This window comes from Hemitrygon akajei, chromosome 10 (genome assembly GCF_048418815.1).
Source record: "Hemitrygon akajei chromosome 10, sHemAka1.3, whole genome shotgun sequence".
Taxonomy (NCBI): Eukaryota; Metazoa; Chordata; class Chondrichthyes; order Myliobatiformes; family Dasyatidae; genus Hemitrygon; species Hemitrygon akajei.
In genome coordinates this window covers 50,349,238-50,366,535 of record NC_133133.1, presented here as the reverse complement: position 1 = coordinate 50,366,535, position 17,298 = coordinate 50,349,238, and the positions used below count along the sequence as shown (strand labels likewise).

General features: G+C 40.6%; 1 protein-coding gene across 1 annotated transcript in view; it reads right to left on the bottom strand.

The window, feature by feature from the left end:
* xpnpep2 (X-prolyl aminopeptidase (aminopeptidase P) 2, membrane-bound) overlaps window positions 1–17,298 on the bottom strand; it is a 117,423-nt gene that overhangs the window by 29,445 nt on the left and 70,680 nt on the right. Inside the window, exons 11-14 of the mRNA XM_073058249.1 lie at window positions 15,636–15,725; window positions 13,043–13,152; window positions 11,882–11,959; window positions 947–1,018 (exon numbers count right to left, since the gene is read on the bottom strand). Coding sequence (XP_072914350.1) covers window positions 947–1,018; window positions 11,882–11,959; window positions 13,043–13,152; window positions 15,636–15,725 — 350 coding nt within the window. The remainder of the gene's footprint in view (window positions 1–946; window positions 1,019–11,881; window positions 11,960–13,042; window positions 13,153–15,635; window positions 15,726–17,298) is intronic.

The window sequence follows — 17,298 nt, the reverse complement described above, 5'->3', positions numbered from 1 at the left end:
GTGGCCAGACATTTTAATTCCACGTCCCATTCCCATTCTGATATGTCTATCCATGGCCTCCTCTACTGTCAAGAAACATTGACTACTCTAACTTCCGTTTATACCCCTCCTCCCCTTCTTAAACCATCCCTGACATATTTATTTGTCAATCACTCTGCCTGTTCTCCATCTCCCTCTGGTGCTTCCCCCCCCCCCCCCCCCTTTCTTTCTCCCAAGGCCTCCCGTCCCATGATCCTTTCCCTTCTCCAGCTCTGTATCACTTTCGCCAATCACCTTTCCAGCTCTTAGCTTCATCCCACCCCCTCCGGTCTTCTCCTATCATTTTGCATTTCCCGCTCCCCCTCCTACTTTCAAATCTCTTACTATCTTTCCTTTCGGTTAGTCCTGATGAAGGGTCTTGGCCCGAAACGTCGACAGTGCTTCTCCCTATAGATGCTGCCTGGCCTGCTGTGTTCCACCAGCATTTTGTGTGTGTTGTTGTTTGAATTTCCAGCATTTGCAGATTTCCTCATGTTTGCTCATTAGTTATATTCATTTCATTGTGTTTCAGTAAAATATTGGTAAATCCCCAGTTTGTTGATGTGAAAATAGAGAACGAGTAAGTTGTAATTAATGACTAAAGCAGGAAGGGATTTCCAACATTGTGAAGTTATGGGGGAAGATGTTTGAGTCTTAATTTACATGTAATAGGGTTTGGCAGTCAATATGCAAATGTTTGTAGGGAGCATTGACCACAAACCTTTCTGCCTACAGCCCCTGATTACTCTGTGGCGTAGTTCTAAGTTAAGATCATCCCTCTGTCTTTAAGGTGACCTTGTATCGCTGAATCTATTCTGCTGCATAGATAGGGTAAATGTTCACCACGTGAATTATTTCTATCATAAATATTATTAGGTTAACATAGACTGGTACTTCAGATTATACGTTTATGCATTTCGATACTTACAGGTATTGTCCTCCAGAGTCAACCAAGTACATCTCATCTGGTGTCAGCTTCCTTTTGGTTTCTTCATTGGGACTAAGCCAAAAAGTGGAAAGGAAGTCAGAGACAGGGATACCTTTCATCCAGAAAAAGAGCCTCAAGTTTGAATGAACTGACGGAGATTAACTACAACTTGTTAAAGGCTAGTAGGAACAATTACTTCAACACATCTTGAATTTCTATGAAAATATATTTTATTCCTTCTGCATCCTCAAAATGCTGAAATTGAGACATTGAACAACATTCTTATTCTAATTCAAAGAAAGAGCTTCTGTCGCTCTTCCTTGACAATCAATGACGTTACCATCACTGAATCACTCTGCAAATACATCTCAGATCTATCATTATCTTGAAAGGAACAAAGTTAGCCATAGAAGTACTGCCATCAACAAGAACACATCACAGACTGGATAATCATTTGTCTTCTCAAATCCCTTAGAGAATCAATAGAGCTATGATGGAATAGCTTTCATCTGCCTGGAGAGTGAGCTCTAACACTCCTGAAGCTTACTATAAGGCAGTCAGCTTTATTGAAGTCACATCCATTATGTTAACGATTTGCTCCTTCCACTACTGTGACGCTAAAGGTGACAGTACGTGCAGTATACACACGGCAGCAATTTGCGAAAAGCTTATCTTATTCCAATCCTGTAAACATGATCATCAGGAAGGATAAGGGCAGCAGGCATTAAGGAAAACCACCATCATGAGTTCAATTCCAAGTCACACTTCATTCTGACCTGGGAATCAGCCATTGTTCCTTCTTTGTCACTGGATTTGAATCCTGGAATATTCTGTACAGCAGCAATATGTGAGTATCCTCATCTCAAGAACCATGATTCAAAAGGGCAGCTTACCTCCCCCATGTCAAGGGCAATTATAAATGAAAACTAAATGCATTACCAGTGATGCAAAAAAATAGGGATGAACTGAATCAGATACCTGGAACTTAAATTCCTTAATTCCATTATTGTCTTTCTCCGAATAACTGGCCTTTCAAACTGAATTTCAATGTAATCTATTGTAGGTATTTGCTTCTGTGGGACAATTTGAATAGCATCTGAGAAACCTAAACAAAACACGAAGGAACATTCAGCCGTCCTTCGTCTTTCACTATGTGTTTGTTTCTATTTTGATCACCACTTATTTGAAGGGTCACTGTTTCTCCTTTGTAAGCCTACCACAAAGCTGAATAACCACCTAACTTTGTCCTCAGAGTGCTAAAACTAAGATTGAAATAGAGCGTGGAAGTGAAATTTCTCTTGATGTACAGAAACAGTGCACTCAGTGAAACTGCAAACAGTACGACAAGACAACAATGGGACTGACTTCACAACAGAGGTATTGTAAAATATCACAGATTTCCCAGGAGCTTACTTCAATGGGATTTGGCAAGATAGCTGCCCGAGATATTTCTTTCTCAAGCAGCTCCTAGTTCATATTATTCCCTATCAACTTGGCATCTATGGCCAATTATTGTATTTTTTACCTAGTTAGAAAGGTAACCAGAAAGGTGCTCTCATAATATTTAATATGTATCTGGACAAGCATTTGAATTGCCAAGGCGTAGAAGGCTGTAGACCAAGTATTGGTAAATATGATGCATGTGGATGGGTGCTTAATGGTTGACATAAAAATGTGGGATTAAGAGCCTGTTTTTAAGTAGGATAACTCTATGAATGTGTAAGTCTATTCTGTTTATGAAGGGTAAGGGAAACTTTTCAGAAAAAAAAATACTGTCTTAGATCAGGCGCACAATTTGTTGTAAAAACTTGAATTTGAATTTGCAGTCAGAATTTGCTCTTCCATTAATATAATAATCTTTTGGCCTTACAGAAGAAGACCGTTAAATACAAATGCATCTCGGCAAAAGATTTGCAAACTGATTGACAGATTCTTCTACTTTAAAAATGAATTTGCCAAAAATGTCCTGATCTCTATTGGCACTTCGGTGGGTGGGCCACCTCTTAGTCTCTGTAATGTTGCTACTTAATGTAAGAGAAGATTGAGTTTAAACATCTCTCACAGCAATGTTCAGATATTGCCCCTGTGACCATGGACTGAGTTGCATCCAGATTGAGTATTCTACCTGAACAACGTCACAACTGATCAAACAGTTTTATTAAAAAGGTCTTCAGCTCAAGGGGAAGCCCGTTCCAATATTTTCCTCGTATGCTTCTACTCTCAACAATAGTCTGTAAATATTTGGAGTTCACAATAACAAATTTTCTAGCTTTAATTTCATTTCTTAAATTATGCTGCTTCCTCATTGTACATGAATTGATTTGCCACATGGTTGGATTTCAACGGCTATGTGATATGTTTAGCTGAAATATGGTCTGTGACTATTCCCAGTGAGCTACAGAGGAGTGGCATCGTTGACAGATTCTGCTCATGTCTACACTTAATGCTTGTGTATATTTTGCTGCCTGAGTTTCGCAATGTTGTATAAAATGTCCCAGAGGTAGTAAAAACTCTGACTTTCATGCACATCTGGCCAACAATAAATCACGGACCCTTGTTAATAAGGGGCAAAATTCCTCTTCTAGCAAGAAACTGTGAATGGTACCATTTACTCCATTTAATTAATGGCCCATTAATGAAATTGCAGGAAGGTATGCTGAGAAACCTTCCAATTTCTCAGGATATGATTGCATTAGAGTGCTATTCATTATCAGAAAACAAGCATTCTCTTATCTCTAATTAAAAAGGGAATGAGCAGCCCTTCTCAAAAGTATGCATTCTGAATTTTAAACATTTTGGCCACTTTGGTTAAAAAGGCTATCTAAAAATATTCATGAGGACTGGGTATGAGATAATATTTGCTTGAAACTGATTAAGCCAACTGCCTATAAGGTGAAGATTACACTGAGCTACTGACCTCCAGATTCCGTCTATTATGACAAATGGAGGAGCTGGTTTATAACAGCATTTATTTTTGTTGCTAACATGGTGAAAATCTTGCAAAACCCAAATAGAATGATACTTGGTGCATGCTAAAATGAGAGTATATTAGAGGAACTTAAAAAATAAGCTTCCTTTTAACTTCAACATATTCATCACTGCTGTGGTCCTTTATGGTCAGTATTTTGAAGACATTTTATTTAGCATAAATCAACTTTTCGGTTGTCATGTTCCTCCTATTATTGTTATTTAGTTACCCTGTCTTCAGTGCTACTCATTCCCATGTATTAAGGTGTAATTTCAAATGAGCAATTGCGTTGGTCAAATTTCCTTTACTTGTGAGTATCACGCTAATCTTTCACAGCAGATGAGTGGATTTGGAGGAGCAGTGGTGAGAGAAAAGAAAGGGTTTGAAATTCATCTTCTCATGTGGGCACCAAGTATTTCAAAACATAGTGCATAAACATATACATCCGTTTCAGAAGTTCAATTTTATTGAATCTGTGAAATCATATTCTGAAAGCAGAGTTTAATGTGCATCCTTCATCTCGTTAAGTATCCCAAATATTCTACTTGGACTCCACCCCATAACATTGACTGTTGGCACACATACCTGGGCGTTCATCGACAAAACAGCTGTCACAAACCTCCTGCTTGAACACAATTTACTAAGCATTTCCACTTTCGCCTTTCCAAAGTTGGAACATTTGATCAACCTACTTCATGCTAAACTGCGCAAACTGCTCTTTTCTGCTCACGTCAAAGCACAAATAAGGGACACTTGTACTGACTCAGCTGTGTTATAACAGTTAATGCAATTCTAGATTTATGTGTGACTTAGCAATGATGTCTTTAGTAATATGCGTATCTAATTACCTATTGTGTCAGCAATATTTAACAAGCTCACAAAGAGTAGTTTTGCAACAGGTAAGATGTTTCTTACTCTCAATATTATTTCTAAGTTATAAAGTGCAGATGGTGGTTTATAAGTTGTGATACACTGGAGCAAGGTTTATGTATACCCATCACTGTATCGTGTGCCTGGTGCGTGGATTAAAAATGGTGAATTCCTGTTCCAAGTTCTTTCCTCATTGCAACCATTATGTTCTGCCATATACCAAAATTATAAAGGGAAGGATGATATCTGGGATCGAGGCCCAATCCATCCAGGATAGAAGTTGGATAGGCTCAGGAAAAAACAGCTGGAGATTTCATCAGGACTTTAGACAAAGGCTTGTATACAGACGTAGTGGCTCCAGTGACATGTGATTGGGTGGTGTCAGTAGGGAGGAAATCTCTACCTCAAGGAGGGGGAGTGGTACAGGGGGAGGAGTTTGAAAACCTGTCTGTAGGGATTGGATGGACAGGAGGAGGGAATTGGAGCTTCAGATCGTCAGAGGTTTGACTGGACAAGGGGTGAGGGTTGGCACAGTGTAGAAGGTACGTGGTTGTCCTGAGAATTGTCAATGATGGGCATTCCTAGGACAATATAAACTAGTTACATTTTCTTGGAGAAAGGATGCCATTTGATGCATGAATTAGATGAAAGCCACTTCAGATACACAAGATAACTCATGTTGTGATGGACCTAGAGTGAGGAAAAATGACATGGATATGATTTCCGGCACCTTTCTGTCCAAGAAAAGAGACATTTTAAGTTATAGCGGCCATTGTTGGAGTGGACTGAGGCAGAGTGGACGGCTTTGGCTCAATCAGGCTTCGGCGAGAATAGGCAGAGGCGAGGTTGAACGGGGCACGACTGCGCAAGCGCGTGAAAGTCGGCCTCTGAGATCAGCGGGGGAATTTAAAAAGCGAGCAGAGGCTGAGTACGAGCTTCACTCCAGGTGAGGTAAGGCCGGGAGAGCTCCTTTAATCAATGTAATTAACTTAGGAGTAGGTAATGGAGGCAGCAGTTAGGGCAGTCGAGTGCTCCGTTTGCAGTATGTGGGAAGTCAGGGCGAGCACAGCTGTCCCTGATGACTACACCTGCGAAAGGTGCATCCAGCTGCAGCTCCTGACAAACCGGGTTAGCTGGAGCTGGATAAACTTTGGATCATTCGGGAGGCAGAGGCAGAAATAGACAGGAGTTTCAGGGAGATAGTCACCCCTAGGAGTAAGGGGACAGGTAGTTGGGTGACTGTTAGGAGAGGGAAGGGGATTAGACAGGAAGAGCAGAGCACCCCTGTGGCCATTCCCATCAACAATAAGTATACCGTTTTGGATACTGTTGGTGGGGACGACCTACCAGGGACAAGTTGCAGTGGTTGCATCTCTGGCACCGAGACTGGACTCTCAGCTCAGAAGGGGAAGGAGGGAAAAGAGGAGAGCAGTAGTGATAGGGAATTCGATAGTTAGGGGGACAGATAGGAGGTTCTGTGGAAGAGATCGAGAATTCTGGATGGTCTGTTGCCTCCCTGGTGCCAGGGTCCGCGATATCTCGGATCGAGTTCTCAGTATTCTCAAGAGGGAGGGTGAGCAGCCGGATGTCGTGGTCCTTGTAGGGACCAATGACGTGGGTAGGAAGAGTGAGGAGGTCCTGAAAGGTGAGTTTAGGGAGCTAGGTGCCAAGTTAAAGGACAGGACCTCCAGGATAGCAATCTCAGGATTGCTACCAGTGCCACGTGCAGGTGGGTTTAGAAATAGTAAGATAGTGCAGATCAACACGTGGCTGAAGACATGGTGCAGGAGGGAGGGCTTCAGATTTATAGATAATTGGGCAGTTTTCCAGGGAAGGTGGGACCTGTTCTGGCGAGGCGGTTTACAGCTGAACTGGAGGGGGACAAGTATTCTTGCGGGTAGGTTTGCTAGAGAGGCTCCAGTGGATTTAAATTAGATACGAGGGGGGAGGGGAACCAGAGTGAAGGAACAGATGTATGGGAGAAGGAAGAAAAAGACAGTAAAGTTCTTTGTACTGTTAGAGATAAACAGAGAGGAAGAGGTGGATAATTTCTTAAATGCATTTATTTTAATGCTAGGAGCATTGTAACAAAGGTGGATGAGCTTAGAGCATGGACTGATACCTGGAAGTATGATGTTGTAGCTATTAGTGAAACATGGTTGCAGGAGGGGTGTGATTGGCAACTAAATATTCCTGAATTTCATTGCTTCAGGTGTGATAGAATTGGAGGGACAAGGGGGGAGGCGTTGCGTTGCTTGTCAGAAAAAATATTACAGCGGTGCTCTGGCAGGATAGATTAGAGGGCTCATCTAGGGAGACTATTTGGGTGGAATTGAGGAATGGGAAAGGCATAGTAACACTTATAGGGGTATATTATAGACAACCTAATGGGGAGCAAGAATTGGAGGAACAAATTTGCAAGGAGATAGCAGATATTTGTAGTAAGCATAGGGTTGTGATTGTGGGAGATTTTAATTTTCCACACATAGACTGGGAAGCCCATACTGTAAAAGGGATGGATGGTTTGGAGTTTGTAAAATGTGTGCAGGATAGTTTTTTGCAGCAATACATAGAGGTACTGACTAAAGGGGCAGTGTTGGATCTTCTGTTAGAGAATGAAATAGGTCAGGTGACGGAGGTATGTGTTGGGGAGCACTTCAGGTCCAGTGATCACAATGCCAATAGTTTCAATATAATTATGAAGAAGGATAGGACTGGACCCAGGGTTGAGATTTTTGATTGGAGAAAGGCTAACTTTGAGGAGATGCGAAAGGATTTAGAAGGAGTGGATTGGACAATTTGTTTTATGGAAAGGATGTAATTGAGAAATGGAGGTCATTTAAAGGTGAAAATTTGAGGGTACAGAATCTTTATGTTCCTGTTAGGTTGAAAGGAAAGGTTAAAAGTTTGAGAGAGCCATGGTTATCAAGGGATATTGGAAACTTGGTTAGGAAAAAGAAAGATGTCTACAAAAAATATAGGCAGCATGGAGTAAATGAGGTGCTCAAGGAATATAAAGAATGTAAGAAGAATCTTAAGAAAGAAATTAGAAAAGCTAAAAGGAGATATGAGGTTGCTTTGGCAAGTAAGGTGAAAATAAATCCGAAGGATTTCTACAATTATATTAATAGCAAAAGGATAGTGAGGGATAAAATTGGTCCCTTAGAGAATCAGAATGGACAGCTACGCGTGGAGCCGAAAGAGATGGGGGAGATTTTGAACAATTTCTTTTCTTCGGTATTCACTAAGAAGAAGGATATTGAATTGTGTAAGGTAAGGGAAACAAATAGGGAAGTTATGGAAACTATGATGATTAAAGAGGATGAAGTACTGGTGCTTTTAAGGAATATAAAAGTGGATAAATCTTCAGGTCCTGACAGGATATTCCCTAGGACCTTGAGGGAAGTTAGTGTCGAAATAGCAAGGGCTCTGACAGAAATATTTCAAATGTCATTAGAAACGGGGATGGTGCCGGAGGATTGGCGTATTGCTCATGTGGTTCCATTGTTTAAAAAGGGTTCTAAGAGTAAACCTAGCAATTATAGGCCTGTCAGTTTTACGGCAGTGGTGGGTAAATTAATGGAAAGTATTCTTAGAGATGGTATATATAATTATCTGGATAGACAGGGTCTGATTAGGAACAGTCAGCATAGATTTGTGCGTGGGAGGTCATGTTTGACAAATCTTATTGAATTTTTTGAAGAGGTTACGAGGAAAGTTGACAAGGGTAAAGCAGTGGATGTTGTCTATATGGACTTCAGTAAGGTCTTTGACAAGGTTCCGCACGGAAGGTTAGTTAGGAAGGTTCAATTGTTAGGTATTAATATTGAAGTAGTAAAATGGATTCAACAGTGGCTGGTTGTGAGATGCCAGAGAGTAGTGGTGGATAACTGTTTGTCAGGTTGGAGGCCAGTGACTAGTGGTGTGCCTGATGGATCTGTACTGGGTCCAATGTTGTCTGTCATATACATTAATGTTCTGGATGATGGGGTGGTAAATTGGATTAGTAAGTATGCAGATGATACTAAGGTAGGTGGCGTTGTGGATAATGAAGTAGGCTTTCAAAGCTTGCAGAGAGATTTAGGCCAGTTAGAAGAGTGGGTTGAACGATGGCAGATGGAGTTTAATGCTGATAAGTGTGAGGTGCTACATTTTGGTAGGAATAATCCAAATAGGACATACATGGTAAATGGTAGGGCATTGAAGAATGCAGTAGAACAGAGTGATCTAGGAATAATGGTGCATAGTTCCCTGAAGGTGAAATCTCATGTGGATAGGGTGGTGAAGAAAGCTTTTGGTATGGTGGCCTTTATAAATCAGAGCATTGAGTATAGGATTGGGATGTAATGTTAAAATTGTACAAGGCATTGGTAAGGCCGAATTTGGAGTATTGTGTACAGTTCTGGTCACTGAATTATAGGAAAGATGTCAACAAAATAGAAAGAGTACAGAGAAGATTTACTAGAATGTTACCTGGGTTTCAGCACCTAAGTTACAGGGAAAGGTTGAACAAGTTAGGTCTTTATTCTTTGGAGCGTAGAAGGTTGAGGGGGGCTTGAAGAGGTATTTAAAATTATGAGGGGGATAGATAGAGTTGACGTGGATAGGCTTTTTCCATTGAGAGTAGGAGAGATTCAAACAAGAGGACATGAGTTGAGAGTTAGGGGGCAAAAGTTTAAGGGTAACACGAGGGAGAATTTCTTTACTCAGAGAGTGGTAGCTGTGTGGAATGAGCTTCCAGCAGAAGTGGTAGAGGCAGGTTTGGTATTGTCATTTAAAGTAAAATTGGATAGGTATACGGACAGGAAAGGAATGGTGGGTTATGGACTGAGTGCAGGCCATTGGGACTAGGTGAGAGTAAGCGTTCGGCACGGACTAGAAGGGCCGAGATGGCCTGTTTCCGAGCTGCAATTGTTATATGGTTATATGGTTAAGTGCAGAGCACAGAAAGAAGTCATGCTCATGCTCTAATTTCTTGGCCAGTGTTGGGAAGATTGATAATGATAAGATTAAAATATTCATTTATGTGTTATCACTCAAATAGCCAATATCCAACTGGCAGCAGGAAGAGGCAGGAATAATAAGCAGTAACAGCTATCAAAACCATCATCAGTCTTCAAGTCTGCCATTGTAAATGGCCAATCAAATCACAACAATTCCTTTTCACAGTTATAACTCGAATTGCCTTCATTTTTGGATCCAGAAGTAACTACTGTATCAGGGCTCAATTGGAATACAAAATATACACCATTCTGATAAATAAGACCAAAGATTTAATCAATTAAAATTAGAGATTCCCCCCCCCCTTGAGTAATGCTAAATGTTAAATAAATCTTGATCCAAAGGTTCAAGCCCATTTTAGGAAGCAGGAGAGGAAAAGCAAAGAACTAGGGAAAAATCAAGTCATGATTAGAAACACCATGGTCGGGAAGAAATATGAAAGTATGCAACTAATCAAAGTCAAATGGTTTTGGCAAGGAAGTAACATTCTAACTTGCATCCTAAGCAAGATTTAGATATTTGTTGACAAGTGGTAGGACTAAAATTACAGCCTGATAAGTGTTCAACACCGTGGGGATAGGTCCACTCTGACCTCCGGAAAAGCTCCTCACAAAGGTTTACAGGGCTGGAGAACAGAGCGTGTCTCACTCAAAATATCACTTTGAATCTGGCGCCATCTATGGGGCTTTTGTGGTGTCCTGTAACAAGCAGCCTAACCTAACGACACTTTGAGAATTTCACAGCATGAGGGCCTTGCCATCAGGCCTAGGTAGGTGTTGGCCAGCGAGACCAACTTTCCAAAAGAGAAAGTAAGTGCGAAATATCAGCGTGACGCACTGGTCAGCCAAATGCAGGCCACTTTTACAGATTGGGTTACGATCTGGAAATAACTGAAAGGGTGGAAGCGGCACAAATCCAAGTATCTTTGGAGGGAGAATGTTTAACGGGAAAATATACCTGTGAGGAAAGGATGGGGAACTGTGATTAATGACTACAGACCTAACTGAAACTGAATTGCCCTTCAAAATGAATTATCCAATGATTCCAAAAAATAGTGCGAAATGTTTTCAGAAATAGGACAAAAAGAAGAAAACCACACAATCTAATTTGACCCTATAAACTAAGCTGAATTTTTCTTTGGCAGATCCATTAATTAGGCTGACATCTGCTCATGGACTTTTTAGGATGGTTTCCATTGGAATTTGTGGTTAATGTGTCATCTAGCAATACCTGGAACCCGTATGAACTCAGCAAACAACTGGAAATCTCTGTAACTCATTCAGTTGAAGATTTGTTAATGAGGAGCACCAAGGCTGATCCAGGTAGTGTAAATGGGATTTTTTAAAAAAATTCTAAAGCAAATCATAGATAGAAAGCAAAAGAAAAAGAATTCAAGAAAGATTAGATTGTGGGAAGATGGACAGAGACTGCAGAATTAATTTTCAGTGCAGGAAAATCATTTTGACATAAATTGGGGTGACGTACTACCCTGGCTCTGAACAACCAATCCATGATGCTTTGAAAACTGTTTTAAGGGAAGAACGGGTGGGGTTTAAGCCTCATTTAAAATCTATCATAGATAGTTAAATGATAGTGAATTGCAATAATTAAAAACATATCAAAATATAACACATTAAAAAAGGTTAGTCAAACCACAAGAAAACATAGGAAATTATTAAAATCATTAAAATGAGGTGGAGTATATGGAAAGGTAACTTGCCTTTCCCTGTGCCTTGAGCTTTCATCAAGTTCATTGGGTATCAGAAGCTGTGTCAAATCCAACTGGTACAGTGATTCCCAGAATAATACAGGGGAATAAAAGTAAGACTGGGCCCCCTGTTGCATTCCATCAGAAGATTGGGAACAGCTCATGAATCACAGTCTCACAGCACACACACAACTTAGTTCATATTACTGAAAATGGCACTTTCCTTCAGAACTGGTGTCCACAGTCACCAGGATAATCCTTAGTGTAGAAATACAATGCTAGTTAATAATTCCAGTTGCTGCTCCTCTGAGCTGATTAATTTAGACCAAGATGTCACATTGGAAACAGTTATTCTTTATCTTGTCTGCCCACATTCTTGTTCACTAACCTGTAGTGTGCAAGAGCTGCGTTCAACCCGCTGGCTGAGATCGTCTCGAAGCTGGGTCCTTTAGAATAATTCTGCTTACTGTAAAAGCACAGGAGAAATGAATCCTCAGTTTTATTACTGATTATTAGACCATAAGATCATAAGATATGACAGCAGAATTAGGCCATTTGGCCCATTGAGTCTGCTCCATCATTTCGTCATGGCTGATCCATTTTCCTCTCAACCCCATTCTCCTGCCTTTTCACTGTAACCTTTCATGCTCTAACTAATCAAGAACCTATCAACCTCCACCTTAAATACACCAAATGACCAGGTCTCCACAGCAGCCTGTGGCAATGAATTCCACAGATTCACCACCCTCTGACTAAAGAAATTCTTCCTCACCTCCATTCTAAATGGACATTCCTCAAATCTGAGGCAGTTCTCTATGGTCCTAGACTCCCCCATCATAGGAAACATCCTCTCCACATCCACTCTATCTAGGTGAAGACTGATGCAAAATACTTATTCAGTTCATCTGCCATTTCCTTGTCCCCCCTTACTATCTCTCCAGCATCATTTCCAGCAGTCCAACACCTGCTCTTGCCTCTCTTTTACTCTTCATATATCTGGAAAAACTTTTGGTACCCTCTTTGACATTGTTGGCAAGCTCATCGTTATGTTTCATCTTTTCCCCATTTATGGCTTTTTAGTGGCCTTCTGTTGAGTTTTAAAAGCTTCTCAATCCAATAACTTCCTACTAATTTTTTTTCATTGTATGTTCAGTTTAAAATAAATTCAAATCATTTTTAGCTCATGTAAAGTGATGTAAGAGTGCACATTACTTCTTTTATTCAAATTTTAACTCTGTGTCCATAAGTTTGCTGTAAAGCACATTGACCAAATACAGTAATTCTCTGTCACCAGTGACTCAGCATTCATAGAGCTTATATTTGTGGATTTTATAACAACATTTTATTTAAGGCTGAGGAATAATTTACTTTATTTGAGGAGTGGAAATAAATAGATTTGCTACAGAACCTTTAGGTTTGAGAATATTGCTTCTGTAATATTGCATGTGAGAAGATTGTGATCTAACAGAATGCATTAATATTGGAACATGGAACCAGCGCACACATCATTGCATTTACAGAACATACAAACTTTCTGTACGAAGTGTACCTGCGCAAATTGTCTACGAAGTGTGCTCCTGAGAGTTCAGTCTCTGTTCCTTTTGGAACGTTTTTTTCCAGCCATAGCATGTAACATATGACAGCGACTGCATCGCGCACCTAAGGAAAAACAGCAGCTGTGAAGGCAAATATTTCAGAATATGATGATCCATCCAACCATGTCTGTCCCTAAGTGAATACCTCTTCACCCTTACTACCAGCACCAATACAGTTACAAACCCTTTATCTGCATCACAATTCCTTATTTCATGCAAACTTCACAAACCCTTTAATGGCTTCTGCTCTTGTATAGAAATTACTCTGTACATTTAGCAATCTGTTAGCAGTTTACAAGACTTTAAAACAAGCATACTTGAATTTCTGCTGATGGCTGGATCTGTGGCATTCAAGGCTGGTGACCCAACTCTGTACCAGAAAACCAAGTATGACTTGCAGAGGGCTATTTCAAGGGTGAAGAGACAATTTTGAGTGAGTTGGGACGTAACATCGGATGTACAACAACTCTGGCAGGGTTTGTAAGACATTACTTCCTACAAAGCAAAACCCAATAGTATGAATGGCAGTGATGTTTCACTACCAGAAGAACTTAATGCTTTCTATACCCGCTTTGAAAGGGAGAAAATAACTGCAGACTCTGTGATCTCTGCCTCAAAGGCCGATGTTAGGTCGTCTTTAAGGACAGTGAAACCTCGCAAGGTGGAAGGTCCTGATGGAGTACCTGGTAAGGCTTAGAAAACCTGTGCCAACCAACTGGAGGGAGTATTCAAGGACATTTTCAACCTCTCACTGCTATGGGCAGAAATGCCCACTTGCTTCAAAAAGGCAACAATGATACCAGTCCCTAAGAACAATAATGGGAGCTGCCTTAATGACTATCACCCGGTAGCACTCACATCTATATTGATGAAATACTTTGAGAGATTGGTCATGACTAGACTGAACTCCTGCCTCAGCAAGGACCTGGACCCATTGCAATTTGCCTATCACCACAATAGGTCAATGGCAGACACAATCTCAATGGCTCTCACACAGCCTTAGACCACCTGGACAATACAAACACCTAAGTCAGGATGCTTTTTATCAACTCAGCATTTAACACCATCATTCCCACAATCCTGATTGAGAAGTTACAGAACTTGGGCTTCTGTATCTTCCTCTGCAATTGGATCCCTGACTTCCTAACCGGAAGACCATAATCTGTGCAGATTGGTGATAATATCTTCTCCTCACTGACAATCAACACTGGTGCACCTCAGGGGTGCATGCTTAGCCTACTGCTCTGCTCTCTGTATACCCATGACTGTATGGTTAGGCATAGCTCAAATACCATCTACAAATTTGCTGGTGATACAACCATTGTTGGTAGAGATGGAGATGAGAGGGCGTACAGGAGTGAGATATACCAACTAGTGGAGAGGTGTTGCAGCAACAACCTGGCACTCAACGTCATTAAGCTGAAAGAGCTGATTGTGGACTTTAGGAAGGGTAAGGCGAAGGAACACATACAAATCCTCATAGAGAGATCAGAAGTGGAGAGAGTGAGGAGTTTCAAGTTCCTGGGTGTCAAGATCTCTGAGCACCTAACCTGGTCCCAACATATCGATGCGCTATAAAGAAGGCAAGACAGTGGCTATGCTTCATTAGGTTTGTGAAGAGATTTGGTATGTCAACAAAAACACTCAAAAACTTCTATAGATGTACTGTGGACAGCATTCTGACAGGCTGCATCACTGTCTGGTATGGACGGGGGTTGATGGGGGGCTACTGCACAGGACTGAAAGAAGCTGCAGAGGGTTGTAAATTTAGTCCGCTCCATCTTGGGCACTAGCCTACAAAGTACCCAGGACATCTTCAAGGAGGGGAGTCTCAGAAAGGTAGCATCTATTATTAAGGACCCCCAGCACCCAGGGCATGCCCTTTCCTCACTGTTACCATCAGGTAGAAGGCACAAAAGCCCAAAGGCACACACTCAGCAATTCAGGAACAGCTTCTTCCCCTCTGCAATCCAATTTCTAAATGGACATTGAACCCATAAAAAATACCTTAATTTTAAAGTATATATTACTTCTGGTTTTGCACAATTTTTAATCTATTGAATATATATATACTGTAAAATTGATTTACTTATTTTTCTCTTCTCTATTATGTATTGCATTGAACTACTGCTGCTAAGTTAACAAATTTCACGACACACGCCGGTGATGATAAACCTGATTCTGATTCTGATCTGATTCCTTGATATTGGCTGAAAATTCAGTATATTTTTGAGAGAGTGCTGCATTGTCAGAGGGACTATAAGCATATTCACTTTGATATAAAATAAATTCATCCCACTTTTAGCTCTTGTAAGGTGGTTTATTTCTTTTCTTTACCACCTCCACATTTTTATTACACAACTGGTTCAGGCTCTCCCAGCAAAGAAAAATAAATTTGCACTGATTAATTTTTTAATGTAGTAAATACATCCTCTTAAAGTCCTTCTTTTATGATTATTGATACGTGCGCAGAATCAGAATTACATCTTTGATTTCAGATCCCAGCTCAAACACCTTATAGGTGGCTTTATTTCTTTTTGTACTCACGTGTGCTGCTTTCATTCCCTTCTGCTCTGTGATGTCCTTAGTAGCCTTAGTAATTTGAACTGGGGAGTATCTGTCCATAAGTAATTTTGACTGCAAAATATGGAAAAACGTTATCAGTAACTAATTTTGAGGCCTACTTCTGATAGATAGAATTCTTAATTTTTAAGCTAGCAATTAATCTCCTTGAAATTTCTTCCAGAATTGGAGTGAGTGAGGAAAGAGTGTATGTACATACTTAGCCGGAAGAAATCACTGAGGTAAATAAGAAAGGAAATTTAGAACAGCAGTAAGGTGAAATTAGTTGAAATAATACCAATAATAATAAAAATGGGGTGGCGTAGTAGTGTAGTGGTTAGTACAACACTTTACAGTACCAGCGACCCAGGTTCGATTCCTGCCGCTGCCTGTAAACAGTTTCTATGTTCTCTGCGTGACTGTGTGGATTTCCTCTGGGCATTCTGGTATCCTCCCACAGTCCAAAGACCTACTGCTTGGTAGGTTAATTAGTCATTGAAAACTGTCCCATGATTGGGGCATTGCTAGATGGTGTTGTTCAAAGAGCCAGAGGGACCTATTCTGCATGGTATCTGAATAAAGTAAATAAATAAGTCTAGTGTAGATTCCAATCAGCCAGTCACAGCTCAGAAAATGATAAATTCATTAAAATAGATACAGTAAAACAACAGTGAAATGAATTTATTTTGCCAATTTTTTTGTCCGGCCTTCATCAAACTTGAGTATACTGGGAGACACTATAGTCAGATCATACTTTCCTTAAATTTTTATCTTAGCAAAGTAGAATGTGCTTAAGTGAGAGGGAGCTATCCACTCTGCCTGCTACTTTACTCACTCTCAGTGTACAGTGTTATAAGGAGACCGCATCTGGAGTACCGTGTGCAGTTCTGGTCTCCTTGCTTGAGGAAGGATATACTGGCTTTGGAGGCATTGCAGAGCAGGTTCACCAGGTTGATTCCAGAGATGAAGGGGTTAGACTATGAAGAGAAATTGAGTCGCCTGGGACTGTACTCACTGGAATTCAGAAGAATAAGAGGAGATTTTATGGAAACATATAAAATTAAGAAAGGGGTAGATAAGAACGAGACAGGAAAGTTGTTTCCACTGGTAGGTGAGACTAGAACTACGGAAGATAGCCTCAAGATTTGGGGGAGTAAATTTAGGACAGAGGTGAGGAGGAACTGTTTTTCCCAAAGAATGGTGAATCTGTGGAATTCTGTGCCCAATGAAGCAGTGGAGGCTACCTCAGTAAATACTTTGTATATTTAAGACAAGGTTGGATAGATTTTTGCATAGTAGGGGAATTAAGGGTTATGCGGAAAAGGCAGGTAAGTGGAGATGAGTCCATGGCCAGTTCAGCCATGATCTTATAGAATGGCAGAGCCAGCTCAATGGGCCAGATGGCCTACTCCTTCTCCTATTTCTTATGTTCTTATGTAAGCCTGAGGAATAACACTTCATTTGTGAACTTGCAGCTTCCAGAATCAATATTCAATTCTACATTACTTACTCCCACCCCTACCTTTTATCCACTTTCTACTTACATTTATCTTTTTCACAAAAGTTTATTTTCTTTAAAAATTGAGCCAGAGTTTGCTCCTACTGCCGGGACACAGCTGGATCCTCAGAATATTACAGGAAGAGGAAG